Source organism: Salvelinus sp. IW2-2015, linkage group LG26, assembly GCF_002910315.2.
Source record: "Salvelinus sp. IW2-2015 linkage group LG26, ASM291031v2, whole genome shotgun sequence".
NCBI classification, from domain to species: Eukaryota; Metazoa; Chordata; class Actinopteri; order Salmoniformes; family Salmonidae; genus Salvelinus; species Salvelinus sp. IW2-2015.
Window position 1 is genome coordinate 36,915,898 of NC_036866.1, and position 20,038 is coordinate 36,935,935.

Below are 20,038 nucleotides of genomic sequence, written 5' to 3' on the forward strand. Positions count from 1 at the left end.
GGTCGACAGCTTCAATTCCTCAATATCCTCATCACTAAGGATCACGGTCTACACACACCAACACAGTCATAAAGAGGGCACGGCAATGCCTCTTCCCCCTAAGGAGGCTGAAAGGATTTGGCATGGGCCCTCAGATCCTCAAAAAGTTCTACAGCTGTACCATTGAGAGTATCTTGACTGGCTGCATCACAGCTTGGTATGGCGACTGCTTGGCATCCGACTGCAAGGCTCTACAGAGGGTAGTGCGTAAGGCCCAGTACTTCACTAGGGCTGAGCTCCCTGCCATCCAGGACTTCTATACCAGGTGGCGATGTCAGAGGAAGGCCCTAAAATTGGCAAAGACTCCAGCCACTCAAGTGGCTATTCTCTCTGCAACCACACGGCAAGCAGTACCGATGTACCAAGTCTGGAACCAACAGGACCCTGAACAGCTTCTACCTCCAAGCTATAAGACTGCTAAATAGTTAGTTAAATATTTAACCAAATAGTCCGGCTAGCTATCTACATTTGAACTTTTTTTATTAATCACATACGCTGCTGCTACTGTTTATCTATCTGTTCATCTTGTTGCACAGTGAACATTTCATCAGCGCAAATGACTCACAAACATCTTCAAGAGCGTTTTGTGCTTTGTTAATCAATGTGTGCAGTCACTTGGAAACATTACATTTATAGTGTGTGGCAAATTGCTAGCTAATCAACAACACGAAACACCCATGACACTGTACTGTAGGTATAATATAAAAAATATAAACACTTGTGCTTATGAGTGGCTGCTGCAAATAGGGGAGAACAATTCCTAACCAATCTATACAGTTATTTTCCCTTAAAACAGGGCTGGAATGATTAGCATACCCTCCACAAACGTGACGCAATGTTTATGCCTGAGAGATAGCCAACAGGATCACTAAGATACGGCTGTGTGAATAACCTCGGTGGGAGCTGCCACTACACATCACTGTATTCACCTGGCTGGGCTGGCAGGTCCCTGGGGTAGCAGTAGGGCCCCTACCACCCACCCTACCACAACTCCATGCACAGAGCCCATACACAGATTGATGGCTAGGAAGCCATTTTGGGTCTGTGTGTTCAAAGGGAGGATGTAGGAACCCTGTCCAGCACCGTCTGTTCCTCATCTCTCCAGGAGCTGAGAACAAGATGGTCCATGTGGCCATGCCAGCTACAGCAAAACCCACTACCAACCAGGACATACAGTACACCTAGTGCAGAGAATTATGACGAACTAGCTCGGAGCACCATTTCAGCACTGAAATGAATGGGGCAACACACTGACCTTTCCCTGTCCATTAGCACTACCTGAAAACACCATGATGGCGTTCGTCATCCCGCCCAGTAAGGATGAGTAGTAGCACTCCATTTGTGGAAAAAGAGTTGTATTACGAATCACACAGATTCAACGCTTGAATGAGATCACGCAGAGGAATAGCGGTGATGAGCTCAAATTAATGTACAAATCACAGTTCTTCAAGCCTCTATCTATATCCACCCGCATCCGTTCGGTTGTGAAATAAATGAGGAATACGAGTGTAAGGCGTTTGATAAGATATGAGGAAGGCCACAGAGACACGGTAAAGCTCAGTTCAAGAAAGGAGCGAAGATTGGGAATCTGCATTCAGAAACCATGTTAATATCCCTATAAGCTTCATAGTCAGTTAGCTACAGATAAAGTCGATGTTGCCTTTATGCTGCTTCTCCATCTATCTTCAGGGAGAATGTCAGAGTTGTTTATGTGAACACCTCGTGCACAAAGAACACGAGTCAACTGCAATAATGAGAGAGCACTGCAACAACCTGTTTCGAAGGTGGATCTGGATTTCTCTCTGAGCCCAGCGTGATAGATCTATATACATACAATTCCAATGGGAGCACACAGTACTGTATATAACACAGGCTCAGTATGTGCCAAATAAAATTAGCCCACTAAAAAAATAACGATAAAAACATGGCAGTGATTCATGTTCAATGGATGAGTTCCCCTCCCCCTTCCTCTGAGTGGGGTCTTATTTAGGGCTTTGTGTCCTATTAGAGGCTGGCAAGGGACCAAGTTGTTGACGCTGTCGCCGTGGGCCCGTTCTCATTCAGACTGTGCACCTCTGGGTCCCCAAGCCCAAATGCAAGGTGACAACCTCTTAAAATGCACAGATTCAAAGGCAATTTGAGGCTCGTATTTTGAGTGCATCACTATTCGAGACCGAAATGCCAAGCTAAAAAGGATGTGACATGTCTGGGTTTTCTATGTTTGGTTTGGAGAGAGGAGAATATATTTAATAAGCAGGAGGAGGAGGAGGATGGTATCTGGGTATGAGGGAACGAGGACCATGGCGGGAAAGCAATTAAGCCCAATAGAATCAATTGTAAGATGATAGCCCTTAGATCCAGTCAATGGCGGATCCTCAGCCCATGGTGTCTAACCCCTGGATGCCCTGGCCAGCCAGTAAGACGGACAAGCCAGCTAAGATCATTTCCTGATAAATTCAATTGGAAAACATTAGGGATTCCCAATATCTACCTGACACCAGCCTCACATGATGACCATTAAAGAGAAGCTCAAAATCCCCTATGGCGGCTACATCAAACACAGGACACTGAGTGTGTTAGGGTCTGCAGCCGAGGTGCATCAAAGCCAGCCACCCCAAATAATTAATTAAATAGCAGAGAGGTAATCCGGTTGAAACCCAGTTATTCCTCAGCAGACCAAGTGGAAAGAAATAGTCCCAAACCTTCTCCCTCAGAGTTGAGGCTGAGCAAGTGCGACTTGGGGTATTGATTTCTCCTTAATTTGACTTTGGGTGACAGAGGAAAATGCTGAGTAGGGCGAGGCGGGCAAGTTATTCTAACATTCTTCACCGCTTAGGTGCAGAATAGCATCGATCGGAATGCCTGGAGTGAGTGGAGGCCTGAGATGGAGACAAGTTTACAACCCCCTCCTACAGTACAAGGACAAGCATGATAACATTTTATTCTCAACACCTATTTGCATGAAGCTCCTTAGTAAATATTTTAGCACCATAAAACATACTGAGAGTCCCATTATTGGAGATATTAAAGGCTGGGGATTTTTGTAAAAGTGTTAAAAATAGAGCAGTATCTCTGACCGAATGAAGAACCTGGCTGTCTCTGAAAAGAAAGTGAACTTTATTGATGCAGTGTCAAGGTAACTCAACACATTTACAGTCATACAGTAGGCGACAAATTGAATATCTGCTATATTCAATAGCTAGCCCTTGACAATGTACATACTTCACCTCCACTGTACCATGTTATGTATTACTCCGCCGATGCTCTCTCAGTGAGTGGGTTTGTTGTTGTGTTGTCAAACCATGTTTGATTGACAGGTTTCACTTCTGTGCGTCACTCCACTCCAGGGGACTGGGACTTCCCACGCTTCTTTGCCTCAGTTTTTTTTAAGTCAGTCGTTTAAACATTTCTCAAAGTTACAAAGTAAAATGTTATGAATATTTTTTTTTATGTTGATGTTCTTCTTCTACTAAGGAGAGGCTTTTATATAGACAAACAGCACCAGAACATCACATCTCAGTTTTGTTGGTAGAATGCTTTGGCACAACAAAAGTTTGCCTTATATAATCATATAATACCACAAAAGAGAGGGCCTATTTGAAGTAGAGGCCTCAAAGTCTTTTACTGAGAAAAATACATTCTCCAGGGGGAATATGACAAAATACAATGTGCGCCTAAACCTTTCCTACCGACTACAGCGGATTTGATACACAGCCTCAATCGCTCATGCTGTATCAACACAATGACAATCACTTTCAGACCCATTTAATTTCACGAGGAAAGCATTTCAATCATCCTCTATTGTGCAATGTGCAATCCATTATCCCTTGAAATGGAGATGCAATTGGGAATCAATTCAATTATCCTTTTGTGGTCAATCTGTTGGTTAAGTCGTTAACTATGTGTATGGATAGTTCTTAAAAGTGAAAAAGTGATATTGCCAGCACAAAAGACACCTTCCACTGATCATTAAAGACAGAACCCTTATGTGACCAAGTGACACTATTGCTTGGGAAAACATCCCTCATCACCAGAGACACATGATTTGACATGACATGTTTAATAAGAGGTCCTGGTTATCTATGCAGAACTAATGATGGTCATATCTCTCTCCTTCCTTCCTTCCTTCCCTCTCCCTCCCTCCCTCCCTCTCTCTCTCTCTCTTCCAAGTATAGAAAAAAACTGGATCATAAGCCCTGAAGGCCTGAGGTGTCATCCGTCAGCCTTGATGAGCTGATCACTAACTAGACTCGCGATGACAAGGACTCCAGTCCACACACACAGCACCAGTAAAAAGTTTGGACACACCTACTCATTCAAGGGTTTTTCTTTATTTTTACTATTTTCTACATTGTAAAAGAATAGTGAAGACATCAAAACTATCAAATAACACATATGAAATGATGCAGTAACCAAAAAAGTGTTAAACAAATCAAAATATATTTAAGATTTAAGATTCTTCAAAGTAGCCACCCATGACAGCTTTGCACACTCTTGGCATTCTCTCAACCAGCTTCACCTGGAATGCTTTTCCAACAGTCTCGACGGAGTTGCCTCATATGGTCAAATAGCCCTTACACAGCCTGGAGGTGTGTTGGGTCATTGTCCTGTTGAAAAACAAATGATAGTCCCACTAAGCACAAAGCAGATGGGATGGCGTATCGCTGCAGAATGCTGTGGTAGCCATATTGGTTCAGTGTGCCTTGAATTCTAAATAAATCACAGACATTGTCACCATCAAAGCACCCCCACACCATCACACCACCTCCTCCATGCTTCACAGTGGAGATGTGGAGATCATCCGTTCACCTACTCTGCGTCTCACAAAGACACAGAGGTTGGAACCAAAAATCTCAAATCAGACCAAAGGACAGATTTCCACCAGGTTAATGTCCATTGCTCGTGTTTCTTGGCCCAAGCAAGTCTCTTATTTTTATTGGTGTGCTTTAGTAGTGGTTTCTTTGCAGCAATTCGACCATGAATATGTAACCTTAATTTAACTAGCAAAACAAATTATTATTTACAATGACGGCCTACCCCAGATGATGCTTTGTCAATTGTGCTCTGCCCTATGGGACTCCCAATCACAGCCGGATGTGATACAGCTTGGATTCAAACCAAGGACTGTAGTGACATCTCTTGCACTGAGATGCCGTGCCTTAGACCGCTGCGCCACTCTGGAGCCTTGATTCATGCAGTCTCCTCTGAACAGTTGATGTTGAGACGTGTCTGTTACTTGAACTCTGTGAATCATTTATTTGGGCTGCAATCTGAGGTGCAGTTAACTCTAATGAACTTATCCTCTGCAGCAGAGGTAACTCTGGGTCTTCTTTTCCTGTGGCGGTCCTCATGAGAGCCAGTTCCATCATTGTGCTTGAAGGTTTTTGTGACTGTACTTGACGAAACTTTGAAAGTTCTTAACATTTTCCAGATTGACTGACCTTTAGTGTCGTGTCGTTTCTCCTTGCTTTTTTCAGCTGTTCTTGCCATAATATGGACTTGATCTTTCATCAAATAGGGCTATCTTCTGTATACCACCCCTACCTTGTCACAACACAACTGATTGGCTCAAACGCATTAAGAAGTAAAGAAATTCCACAAACTAACTTTTAACAAGGCACACCTGTTAATTGAAATGCACTCCAGGTGACTACCTCATGAAGCTGGTTGAGAGAATGCCAAGAGTGTGCAAAGCTGTCATCAAGGCAAAGGGTGGCTACTTTAAAGTATCTCAAATATAAAATATATTTTGATTTGTTCAACACATTTTTGGTTACTACATGATTCCATATGTGTTAATTCATAGTTTTTATGTATTTACTATTATTCAACAATGTAGAAAATAGTGAAAATAAAGAAAACCGCTGGAATGAGTAAGTGTATCCAAACTTTTGACTGGTCTGTACGTGTTTTGTCATCTAGCACTAAGGGGACCTATAGATATGACAGAGTCAGAGGGTATGTGGAGTAATACTGCACTGTGATCGCTACAGTAAGGATTATAGCCAAGCCCTGGTCTTGTGTTCACAAAGTGTCTTTTAAATCATCATGAAAAAAACACTTTGTGAATACAGGGCTTGGCCTTGGCCAGAGAGCTTCCCCTGTGGATGGTTCTCCTAACTGGGAGGGACAGTGGTGTGGAATGTGGGAGGAATAAGAGAGCTTTGGTCTGGGGGATGCCAAGCAACTGTCACACAATGGCAGGTGCCCAAGATTTTACGGAGCTAGCTTAGCTACCTCTCTCATAGCAGTTGTTATTTCATCTGGTCTCTCTATGTCTCTCCGTTCACCTGGCACACTCTAGTCAACAACACAATATTGACACAATAGCACCCCAGCCTCCCATCAAACCTTGTTAAAACCAAATAAAATGTCCTCCTGCCCTAGGATAATGCCTGTTTAGATTCATGCGCTACGCTACCATGTTTACTACGAGAAACAAAAATAAACATGTCAGCATGATCATTAAAACCCCCTCTTTCACAGGGCATGGGGATGCTATTTTGGTCTTGCCCTGGGAACCCAGTAACAGGTTTTTATTGAACGGTGGCACCTAGTATGTTATGAGTCATAACTGACACAGTGAGTCTCTACTCTAAACAGGCTGTCTCAATTTCCAATCAGCCAGCATGGGGGGTGGGGAGACTTAAATCTCTGGCTAACTACACCCACCACAAGCCACRGCATTATATGCGCCTATATCCCATTTGATCTGTTACACAAGCTAATGAGCTCTGCAGAGCTCTACAATGCGGTAGGGTGGCAATTGAAGGAGCAGGCCGGGTGGAGATGTGTAAATTAAAATGATCTCCCCAGACATTTAGCTACTGGACACAGGCAGGGAGTGGGGTTACAGTATATGGAGATATTGGAAGTGCAGGTTAGAGTAGGAATATTGAGCCAAGGCTGTGCCTTCTCCTGTGGGGATGCTAATTCAGGGCCGGCCCCAGGTATAGGCGACATAAGCTGTCGCTTAGGGCCCCTGGCCACTAGGGGGCCCCCACCCCAATTTAGTATTATTATTACATTTTTGTACTCAGTTGGGGTCTCAACTTACAGTTCGAAATTTGGTTGTGCATCAGCAGTTGTTAATGTCAGCCAATGACAGTCACTCATAAAACATTTTTTGATTGGTAAATTAGTCTAGCCAGCTGTCTAAACTTTACTGACCGGGCATGAAGGGCACGTGCCAAAGGGCCCTTACCAAATCTCTCTTAGGGCCTCCAAAATGCCACTTAAAATAACACTTAAAATTATCAAATGCATATCAACTACGTCAATACTCATTTTAAGTAAATGTAAATCAATTAAATACATTGTCCAATGCAGGAGAATCAGATATGCCATGTCCTTATTTGAGAGTAAAAATTTACATGGCAGGATGATGTCCTCTTGTACTGTTCCGGATATTAATTGTCTACATTATATTGCCCTAAAGTACTGATTGATATAGCTTCACAATAATATATTGTGTTATTTAAGCCACTCCTGAATCGAGTTGGCAGGTGTTTAGAGCGTTGGCCCAGTAACCGAAAGGTTGCTAGATTGAATCCCCGAGCTGACAAGGTAAAAATCTGTCGTTCTGCCCCTGAACAAGGCAGTTAACCCACTGATCCTAGGCTGTCATTGTAAATAAGAATTTGTTCTTAACTGACTTGCCTAGTTATGTATGTCAGTATTGGAAATCCATGTAAGAAGGCATCATGAATTATTGAAAGCTGGTTTCATGATTTCAAACAATTCACTGCACCTCAATTTCAGTTTGACCTCCACATCACCTAGTAAGGGATTAAGTTAACTTGTGATAGACTTCTGGTGAGAGAGGACATCTGAAAGTCTGTTACAATGTGAAGTCCCTTGGGGCCGAGGGGATTAGTGAACTTTTCAGCACTCTGTGAGGGGGAAAACAGCAGGCAAATTGCTTCGACACCTTGGCTCGAAACCTTGTGGCATGAAGGAATGGGACAGCATGAGTGAAATGATTGCCAAGGCAATGCTTTATAAAGCCACCGTTCAACTTGGGAAACACACACAAACACCTTGAAACTGTCATTAGGTTTCAAGCCCTTTTCTTCGGGCGGCGTGCTAACTACATTTAAAACAAAAATGTCAACTCAGGTGATTCAATCGATGGGGAAACTAATCTTTTGTTTCCTTCGACCAAATGGCGTATAAATCCTCCAGCAATCCCCTAAGCAAGCATAGGAATTCATGAATGCTAAACACAGTTGGTTCTTTTACTCCCCTAACAAAGGATTTGCACCACTGCTTTGGCCCGTTATAAAGTAAGGATGCTGAGCGGCCATTTATTCTCCAAATATGAATATCAAATGAGGCTTTGCTTATGGTATGATAATGACACAGTGGTGGGATGGAGGCAGCTCTCTCTAACAAAGGAACTGTTGTTGGTGCACTATGTGTCAGTGTCGGGAAGGGAAGGAAACAGGGAGGACGTTTCAGGGAGGGAAAGGAACCGATTAATAGTGGAGGGAGGGCTGGGCAGACCAGAGATTCTATCAGACATCACAGAGAGAGGACACAGAGCAGGGGCCTGCAAATAGGCTATGTGTGTCTGCAAGCTGACACGCATAGGAAATCACAGCCAACCCAATCTTGCTCTCCGACTCATAGTGTGTCTACCAACATGTCGTCCAGTCATCACTGTATTTTTGGGCATAGCCACTGTGATTCTGGGTGATTGGCGTGACCACTGGCTTTATTGGTGGTGTCCTCCGTCATCCGAAGGAGACTTGCTCTCAATCCTGACTACTACACCACCAGATACTCTGATACTCTAATCTGACCCAGACCCCCCAACCATGCTGCAGCTCAGACTAACACTAATCTCCATAAGAAAGAGAAGCCAGATGGTCAGGAACAACTGCTGGAGAGGCCTGGAGATGAGCGCATGGGACATGCCTGGAGTGCCTGCGCTATTTACCTTGTGCTTCAAGTTACCGCTGTAAGCCCCGTGGAGGGAGTGGAGGGCTGGGGGTTGTGGGTTTCGAGGGAGGCCCGCTGTCTGCACCTGGCGTCAGGTTACGCCACCGGCCTGGCAGCCACCATGCAACTCCGCTCCGATCTGGGGTGTCAAAGCTGAGGCCCTGGGCAGGCAGCGTAAACTTGCGATTCATGGAGTGCCACAGGGAGAGCAGCAATGTCCCAGGGGTGTCAGGATACAGGGCTGCTTTTCACCCTTTCCCCCAGTCCCCAAGCCCCTGTGTCTCTCCCTAAACTGGGTCCAGCCACAGGCTTCAGCCAGCCCAAGTGCTGCCGCTGGACACCCGGACCCGGTGGGGCTGCAGCAGACAGACAGACAGGCAAACAGACAGACACCTCCTGCCTTCACAGAGAGATGGATACATGACCACCCAGGGAAACAGTGACTCCCCTGGGACAGTTATTAAACTGTCATTAAAGGGAGTCAAGGCGCCAAAACGACTATCAATTTGCTAGCAAGGGGCGTGATCATTAAGTGAACATTAGCAGTGTGAGGAGCTCAATTACTGCCCAGCGGGAGCCACAGCGCTAGTGAAAGCCCCCCGGCTGCTCCAGGCTTCCCCACTGATCAACACACGCACAGAGGAAGGTCACAATTCCCTCACACCATAGGGTGCCCACAACCCTCCTTACTCTCCCCAACCCTAGGAGAGTCAGTGACAATAAGGCAGGTCTATGGCATAGAGCTCAGTGCCAAAGGCAAAGCCTCTTTCCCCACTCCTTCCCTCCCACTCCTCCCAGTGTGGAGCAAGAGCATCAGGTTATTAACATGGGGGTTTTTACCGCCAACACAAGGGGTTAAGTACAGGTTGAGCCACACAAAGCCCTCGGGGAGAGCAAGCGCCTCGGCTAAATCCTCCCTTAGCTGTCACGGATGGCAAAGCAGCACTGACACAATGACCTCAGCCGCCATCCAGTAGCCCGGCCTCTGATCCCTCCACATGCATCACGTACTGCACACACACCTTGCCTGATCTGAGCAGGCCTTGCCAATCAGGCACACACATATCCCTCTTGCACTGTGTGGGTGTTCTGCCCGAAAGGTACATTGGAATCTGTGCTGTGGGCTGTTGGTCTCGTCATGGTTCAGTAATAATGGGCAGCAGCCTGGTGCCTGAGCCTCAAATGTGCCCCAGATTGCAGGGTGCACGTAGTAGGCTAGTGATGATGTGATTGGAGAGGTATACCCTGTGGTGTTGTGATGTTATTACGCTTCACGCATGACTGGCTCCACACAAAAGGCTCCGATCCATCAACTAAACCCCCGGTAATCCACTGGTTAAATATTTCAGGGGATGCCTACTTTCACAAACAAAATGACAGATGCAAAAATAAGACCCACTGAAATCTGGGGGATTTGATGATGATGTGTGAAAGTGCTAGTCTTTTTTTTTTTTTTTGATCTGTGTTACCCCAAAAATCCCAATGTGTAAAATAAAACCAACAAATCAGATTATTCCCATCCAACTCTCTTCCAGTGGCTCTCCAAAATGAATTAAAACATCCTCAATCGTTTTAAATCTTTCATAACCATTCCCCAGATATGTCATGATTCCATCAAAAACATGTAAGCAGCGCCCCCCCTGTCCTTTAACTAGACAGCTTAACACTCTAAATCCTCATAATGTGTGCAGTAAATCAGCATCCATCAGGAGCCACGTTGTAAAGCCATCTGAACGAGTGCCAGCCCCAGCACCCCAGCAGAGCACCCCATAGAGACATGGTGGAGCAGCCACAACAAATCTGATGTTAAACATGACTCTAAACTTAACCGTATGCCTAACCCTAATCTTCAAATTAAAACCAAACAACAAATTTTTTCCATCAATTTTTACAATATAGCAAATTTGGACTTTGAGGCGTTGGAGTGACAACCCCCCCTCCAACGCCTCAATAACAACCAGCGATAGTAACATGCAAATGAGCCCCATCATGCCATGATGAAGCAGACATAGTTATGAAACACACATGGTTGCACAAAGAGCTACAGTATCACCTTGAGAAGAAAAGGGTTTTCATAATGATCCTCATAAGCTTGAACACCAATCTTTATCTCACATACGCCTGAACAGAAATCTTTAAATGATCCGTATATCAGTTTACAAGTATTATGCAATATGACATTTTACCATCTTGCCTTACTCATATTACTGCAAACCTAATGACTACCCCTTTTACATTTGTATCCGCTGAGTAATTTCCAGAACCATGTGTCAGTGTCATTCCTGCTTGTTGGCCCAAATTCATCCTAATGCATCCTATAATTAGCACCCCTAAAAGAGAGCAAACATGATGGAGACATGAGAAAGAGAAGAAGAAGATAGATAAATAATGTTTACTTACCCAGAAGATAAGGTTGAAGAGGAACATCGTGTACTTCAAACAGCAGAGACAGCCCCGTGCCATGTTGCACTTCTTGAATTCTAAAAGGAACACAAAGGATAGATCCAGGTAAAAGACCACGTATTTGCTGCCTTTGGGCGCCGTGTACTTGTTATTGCTGCTCTTGTCTCCTCCGACGTTGACGCTGGCATCGGCCGCTGTCCCAGCCTGCCCCTGTGCGGCGGAGGCGCCACGTGGCCCCGTGGAGCCGTAGAACGCGCCGGCGGTGAAGCCGCGGCCACCGAACGGGCGGCCAGATGTAGAGGCGCGGGCAAAGTCGGAGTCGCGGCTATCCACGGACGGGCTGCGGTGAATGGCTGACTCCTCACTGCTGGACTTCTCCATGCTCTGGGGCTGACGCTGCTGCTGCTGAGGGGCTCGCTACTGTTACACACTCTACCATGTCTCAGAGATGAGAGGACAGAACTCTCCCCCTCTAACAGGCTCCTCTCTCCCTCTCTGCTCTGTACTGATTCTCTTCAAGGCCAGAAAATCGTAATGTTTCTTTATCAGAATCGTTCTATCTCCCCAACACAGGTAAGTGAGAGGAAGGAACGACACAGGTGTTATTCCCAGCTCTATGTGTCTTCTGCCCAATGCCCAGTGTCTGCTCTCATGCTCTTGAGTTAGCCATGCAGAGAAGCCCTAGTCCAGTGAGAACCATTATTACCCTGACAAGTGACAGCAGACTACGTCCTTGAGTCGGTAAGTTTCAATAGTGTCCCCTGGATCTCCTGTGCTCTCCACACTGCTGTGATGTTTGCCGTGAGAGCAGACCCCCTGTGACTCTTTCTCTCCTGCTGTCAGCTGCTCCACTTCTTCCACCTGGTTCACTTCTCCCTGCTGCTGACCTCAGGACTGCTTTCTGCCTGGAGCGGTGGGAACTTTTACCCCCCTACAAAAACACAATCCTCTATCTTTTTCCCCTCTCTCCGCTTCTCCTCCTCTTTTCCTGCACTCTCTCCGTCCTCTGTGCTTTGCGCTCTCCAACGTGCTAACAATACACTCTCTCCCACTCCTTCTCTCTCTCTGTGCTCTATGGTATCATTCTGCACTCAGTCCCCTGCTCTCTGCCTGTGCTCTCATTTGCAGCGCCGTGGCTGATGTGTGCTATTATCGGCAAGCCACATTAACGGGTATTCCCAATCCTATCCCCCCTAAATTAGAGCACTGCCCTCATTCCCTCTCCTCTCTTTGCCTCTCCTCGGCCCCTCCCCACTGCTGAGGGAGCAACCAATGAGGCGGCTGCAGGCAGCCCGGGATCCTCCCCTCCTCTCCGACCATGTAATAAGCTGATCGTAACACTGCTTTGGCTATACAAGTTCAGCAATTTCATCTGTGCTGTATGCGCGTCAGGGGGTCCAGGAGGCCATTCATTAATTTAAATATCATGAGGCCAGGGAAACGTGTGGGAGGAGGGTGAGCGGGGGGGGGGGGGGGGGGCTAGGTTCATATTAATATTCTGCATGGGGGGATGGGCTTCTCCTGTCAGTGTGGAACATATCACATGAAGATAGTGGAGTTGGCCAGTGCTCTCCGATGCAACCTTCAGTCCTTCGATTTCATTACGACACTTGCTATATTCACGCTCCTGTTTTATTTACGCTTATATTTATTATTCACTTATGTTTACGCCTATATTTGTGAAGAGCTGGCTATAATGACATCAAAATGCTATCATAATAAGGATGATTACTGCATGCAGACTTGAGGAGTACTGTATCTCTGCAGCCTTGTCACAACGTTGTCAGTTGCTCAATACCTGCTTGCTCACGTCCATGTAAGGAGCGCCGATAAATTGGCAGGGACTCAGCCTTTGGAATTAGCGCACCATTTCAAGCATGGAAATGGGAGAGTGGCTTAAAGATACTCAGAGCTATCCTATGGAATACCAGGGTCAAACACGGACCGTCTCAGTTGTTTCACACACATATTACAGCTCCATAAAGCTCCATCCTTACATTTATCTAATCTGGTTTAAAATTCAATCCCCAGATGACTCAATGTAAATGATCTGTGAACAAAGAGAAAATGCATTTGGCCTGATAAGATATCAAACCCCCACTGAGAGAGATGACGTTTCCTTTATAGTGTGCATGCTGATTTGACGAGATTTGGATGAAAGATTTGATACCTTTTGATACAGCACGTGTCTTTCCTTTACTTCGATACATCTTTTCTCACCTCAGAGAACTACTGCACAAAGAATAGCAATACCAGCACCTTAACACCCACTTACATAGCCCTTTCACAAGGTTGGGTTTGTGAAAACAGCCTGGTCTTAACTCCACACCTCTGCGCTGTGGTAATGATCCTCCTCTCTTTCGGGCAAAGGCGAGGTTGAGTGCTTGTGATGGCTGCAACTCTGAGACAGATGGGCAGAGTTTCAGCCGAATAGTCTTAAGGTAAACCCAGTACTACCTTATATACACAGAGATACACTAATCCATGTCTCTTGTGTTTATACTATGGGGTATACAAACCCTCACAAACTTCCACAGACGCACCATTGAGAGCAACCTGTCGGGCTTTATCACTGCTTGGTACGGCAAATTGCACGTCCGCAACCGCAGGGCTTTTCAGACGGTCGTGCGGTCAGCCCAATGCATCACCAGAGGCACAATCAGCCACCCGAGCCACAGTCTGTTTACCACACTACCATCTAGAAGGCAGACAGTACAGGTGCATTAAAGCTGGAACCGAGAGACTGAAAAACAGCTTGTATCTCTAGGCCATCAGACTGTAAAATAGTCAATACTAGCCGCCTCCACCCAGTATCCTTCCCTGAATCTTAGTCTCTGTTACTAACCGGCTAACACCCAGTACTCTACCCTGCACCTTAGAGAGTGCTGAGCTATGTATACAGTCATTGAACACTGATCACTTTAATAATGTTTACATACTGTTTTACCTACCCACTTCATATGCACAGTACCAGTCAAAAGTTTGGACATACCTACTCATTAATGGGTTTTTCTTTATTTAGCTGCAAATCTACATTGTAGAAAAATAGTGAAGACATCAAACCTATGAAATAACACATATGGAATCATGTAGTAACCAAAAATGTATTAAACAAATCAAAATATATTTTAGATTTTAGATTCTTCAAAGTAGCCACCCCTTGCCTTGATGACAGCTTTGCACACTCTTGGCATTCTCTCAACCAGATTCACCTGGAATGCTTTTCCAACAGTCTTGAAGGAGTTCCCACATATGCTGAGCACTTGTTGGCTGCTTTTCCTTCACTCTGCGGTACAACTCATCCAAAATCATCTCAATTGGGTTGAGGTCGGGTGATTGTGAAGCCAGCTCATCTGATGCAGCACTCAATCACTCTCCTTCTTGGTCAAATAGCCCTTACACAGCCTGGAGGTCTATTTTGGGTCATTGTCCTGTTGAAAATCAAAAGATCGTCCCACTAAGTACAAACCAGATGGGATGGCGTATCACTGCAGAATGATGTGGTAGCCATGCTGGTTAAGTGTGCCTTGAATTCTAAATAAATCAAAGACAGTGTCACCAGCAAAGCACCCCCACACCATCACACCTCCTCCTCCATGCTTCACGATGGGAACCACACATGCGGAGATCATCCGTTCACCTACTCTGCATCTCACAAAGACACGGTGGTTGGAACCAAAAATCTAAAATTTGGACTCATCAGACCAAAGGACAGATTTCCACTGGTCTAATGTCCATTACTCGTGTTTCTTGGCCCAAGCAAGTCTCTTCTTATTTTTGGTATCGTTTAGTAATGGTTTCTTTGCAGAATGCCAAGAGTGTGCAAAGCTGTCATCAAGGCAAAGAGTGGCTACTTTGAAGAATCTAAAATCTAAAATATATTTTGATTTGTTTTACACTTTTTTGGTTACAACATGATTCCATATGTGTTATTTCATAGTTTTGATGTCTTCGCTATTATTCTACCATGTAGAAAATATTAAAAATAAAGAAAACCCTTGAATGAGTAGGTGTGTCCAAACTTTTGACTGGTACTGTATATATATATATATATTTATATTCCAGACTTTGACATTGCCCGTTCTGATGTTTCTTAATTACATAATTGTTATTTGAGGGATTTATGTGTATTGCTGTGTATTCTTAGGTATGTTGGAGCTAGAAATATAAGCATTTTGCTGCACCTGCGATAACAGCTTTCCCACTATCCTCTGGTGGCCTTAACCAAATTGTTTACCTAAAATCAGTTTCCTGTTTCAGAGTGCAGTGCTCCTCTCTCCATGGGCAGCTGTGTCTGTGACAGACTATTCTACATGCCACATTCAACTTTAATAATAATCCTTAATGTCAGCGTCACTGTTCACGTAAGCCTGGTGTGGGATGAGAACGATGAAAGTGGTCCCACACAGATAGCTAAAGAAGCGTTGGCTCAGCTCCTGTGTGTTGTCTGATCACAGCCCGTCAGGCCCTTAACTATTCATTCAATACGTTGTGCGTCAGTAGCCGCTGCCTCATAGGAGGACATGCATTTATCAGAGAGCTATGGGGGCCCTTAGCTAGCATGTGAGTGTGCTGCTGATGCCTCCACCAGACACAAGGGCACGTTCCTCCTCTCACTCCCACGTGAACAGATCCCAGCTGCATTCATCGCCATCAACTCAACAGAAGAGAACCAAAAGGCATGGGGCTCTGAAGTCCTTTATTAGGCAAGAGCAAGGTTGCACAGGGATTCTTCATTCTAACTTTCTCTGATGCTGAATAAACCTGGCAGCTCCTTCGATACGTGTTAAAAAGGAAACCTGGAAAGCGAGCTTCGAGTTCAGTAGGAAGATCCATCCTAGAATACTCATTTTCAGGGCTCCTCCAGCCAAAACACTACTGCTTTTCTATCATGGTATGAAAGAGTATAACATAAAATCAAAGTAAAAGTGCCCTGTAGCTGTGTCAGGCAGAGTAAATATGAAACAAACAACATTAGTTCTGGCATATCTGTGTGGAGCTCTATTGGAGTAAAGCTTATGTAGTCCAGCCAACACGGCACCATCGCCAGCAGAACAGAAACAGTGGTGGGTGGTGGGCTAGTTCTATTTAAGAAGCACTTCAATAATTAGACCAATAGTGCAAAGTCGTCTTAGGTTTCTTCTTAAACCTATTGGGTGAAATGATAAAGAAAATATAAATCTGCAGGATTAAGACTTTGGCCTCTAAGAGTTTCTTAATGTGGAACAGTATCTAATAAGATACAGGACAGCCATTTAATCATTCGGCATGCATCCCTGGAAACTGCACATGTACAAATTAGATGAGTGTGATCATAAACCCAAATATTGTAAAATATGGTGGTGGATCTTTGATGTTATGGGGCTATTTTGCTTCCACTTGTCCTGGGGCCCTTGTTAAGGTCAAAGGTATCATGAACTTTACCAAGTACCAGGACATTTTAGCCAAGAACCTGGTTGCTCCTGCCAGGATGCTGAAACTTAAACAATAACCCCAAGCATACATCAAAATCCCCCAAAATGTATAATAATTGACCACAAAATCAAAATAATTTTGTAATGGCTTACTCGGTCCCCGGACTTGAACCCCATTGAAAACCTGTGGTTTGAATTGAAGAGGACAGTCCATAAGTGCAGACGAAGGATATCAAGGATCTGGAAAGATTTTAAACAGAGGAATGGTCTAAGATCCCTCCCAATGTGTTCTTCAGTCTCATAAAACATTTTTAGAAAAGGCTCAGTGCCATTATCCTCTATGTGAGGTGTTGAAAGGTGGGAATCATTTTGACCCCTATCTTTTTGAGAAAAGATAAATGATTATGTGTTATTGAACATCTCTTTCTCTGAGCAGTTGTATAAGTATTAAGAATATAATTTTTTTGGAGCATAAAATATAGCTCAGTATTTTTTAAATGTATTTTATTCAGTCTTCCCACTGCATATGTTGAACTGTGAATGTCTCATGATGGACTGAGCGTGTGAATGGATAAGGACTCTATGTCCTGGCCCCCATAAAGAAAATGAGAATTAAAAACAAGTTCAGCCCCTTGTTTGACCGGACTCTTGCAGAGTTACTCCACCTCAAGAATTGCATTCTGCGAAAGGCTTGGCACATGCATACTCAGGCTGACTGGCTCTCGTTCAGGCAAATGAGAAATAAGTGCACTCAGGCTATCCGGTAGGTCAAAGTTAGTTACTTTAAGGAGCAGTTCCCTCTCTGTGAGTCGAACCCCAAGAAGTTCTGGAAAATGGTTAAAGACCTGGAGAATAAACACTCTTCCTCACAGCTACCCATGTCCCTTAATGTTGATGATGTGGTTGTTACTGACAAGAAGCACATGGCTGAGCTCTTTAATCACCACTTCATTAAGTCAGGATTCCTATTTGACTCAGCCATGCCTCCTTGCCCATCCAATATTTCCTCATCTCCCACCCCTTCTAATGTGACTAGCCCTGATGCTCCTCCCTCTTTTTCCCCTGCCCCAATACAAAGTTTCTCCCTGCAGGCGGTCACTGAGTCCGAGGTGCTAAAGGAGCTCCTTAAACCATCTGGGTCAGATGCTTTAGACCATTTCTTCTTTAAGGTTGCTGCCCCTATAATCGCCAAGCCCATCTCTGACCATTTTTAACCTGTCTCTCTTCTCTGGGGAYGTTCCCATTGCTTGGAAGGCAGCCACTGTTAGTCCTTTATTTAAAGGGGAGATCAAGCTGATCCTAACTGTTATAGGCATATTTCTATTTTACCCTGTTTATCAAAAGTGTTGGAAAAACTTGTCAATAATTAACTGACTGGCTTTCTTGATGTCTATAGTATTCTCTCTGGTATGCAATCTGGTTTCCGCTCAGATTATGGATGTGTCACTGCAACCTTAAAGGTCCTTAATGATGACACCATTGCCCTTGATTCTAAGCTATGTTGTGCTGCTATTTTTATTGACTTGGCCAAAGCTTTTGATACGGTAGACCATTCCATTCTTGTGGGCCGGCTAAGGAGTATTGGTGTCTCTGAGGGGTCTTTGGCCTGGTTTGCAAACTATCTCTCTCAAAGAGTGCAGTGTATAAAGTCGGAACATCTGCTGTCTCAGCGACTGCCTGTCACTAAGGGTGTACCCCACGGCTCGATCCTAGGCCCCACACTCTTCTCAATTTACATCAACAACATAGCTCAGGCAGTAGGAAGCTCTCTCATCCATTTATATGCAGATGATACAGTCTCATACTCAACTGACCCCTCCCCGGATTTTGTGTTAAACGCTCTACAACAAAGCTTTCTTAGTGTCCAACAAGCTTTCTCTGCCCTTAACCTTGTTCTGAACACCTCCAAAACAAAGATCACGTGGTTGGTAAGAAGAATGCCCCTCTCCCCACATGTGTGATTACTACCTCTGAGGGTAGTCACCTCATACAAGAACTTGGGAGTATGGCTAGACGGTACACTGTCCTTCCCTCAGCACATATCAAAGCTGCAGGCTTTGTAATCGCTCCTCTTTCACCCCAATTGTTCCTCTTTCACCCCAGCTGCCAAACTAACCCTGATTCAGATGACCATCCTACCCATGCTAGATTATAGAGAGGTTATTTATAGATCGGCAGAAAAGGATGCTCTCGAGTGGCTAGATGTTCTTTACCATTTGGCCATCAGATTTGCCACCAATGCTCCTTATAGGACACATCACTGCACTCTATATTCTTCTGTAAACTGGTCATCTCTGTATACCCGTCGCAAGACACACTGGTTGATGCTTGTCATGACGTGGCACTTTCTGGGTGTAGATCGTGGCTTCCCCCTTTCTCTCACTCACTCCTACACCCAGGTTCTGTTATCTCAGGCCATAAATTCCTCTCCCCCTGGTCATGCAGAGAGAGAGACCACAGAGTGAACAAAGGATTTCACTTGGCCGAACTCCTAAATCCCCAAAATGGGAGATTTAAACAAAATGTCCACTTTTGAGAGTGTGGGAATGGTCCGTGGACACTTAAGGGACAGTTATGTTTAGTGTGTTTCATACACATATAACTATATATCTGAATGTGTACATTTCTCAATTATGGGGTTTGCATCTAATTTGTATGTAAAATGAATGAGTAAAGATGGAACTATTTGTGAAATTATGTAATGTGATGTTAATCTTTTATTTGAGAGAATTGTATTTCCTGTAAAGTTGAACTAGTCAGAGGCCACGCCCCCGTGAGCACCGACATGATCAGGCGTCATGGTACCTCTCTTTTCTATTGCTACGAATAAAACCCCCTCCTGAGGAAATTCACATCAGACCACACAAACCCCGGTGTAAGCTAAGGTTGCAATGGTTATTGAATTCCTAACCATACCACGTGGAGCATTGGTTACAAGGCTGGAAATGGTTAAACTCTGAGACGATCGATCCCAACAGAATAAGAGCAAATCTTAGATACTAATTACTAGACTGCAGCTAGAAATTATGTTAACCTAGGATGCGAGTACCGACAACCATCTAAACATCTATTCTATGAGAACATTTCTGAATGGTACTCTGAAGTATCCATTCTAGCCACAAAATACTTTGATCTTTGGGGAAACGCAACCAGAGAGACTTTGATGAACTCTCCAGCAGACGGACCGGATTCCAACAGAGAAGACAACAATGACATACGGGCGTAAATATATGCTTGCA

The 20,038-nt window shown here is 44.6% G+C and overlaps 1 protein-coding gene across 2 annotated transcripts in view; it reads right to left on the bottom strand.

Moving 5' to 3' along the window:
* LOC111952939 (tetraspanin-9-like) overlaps positions 1-20,038 on the bottom strand; it is a 303,733-nt gene that overhangs the window by 89,988 nt on the left and 193,707 nt on the right. The window contains exon 4 of one of the 2 annotated variants that reach the window (XM_070435279.1): positions 11,383-11,462. In XM_070435279.1, coding sequence (XP_070291380.1) covers positions 11,383-11,445 — 63 coding nt within the window. In that variant the 5' untranslated portion in view covers positions 11,446-11,462. Of the gene's footprint in view, positions 1-11,382; positions 12,563-20,038 lie in introns of those variants that run through there. The other variant, XM_023971974.2, reaches the window with a different exon arrangement.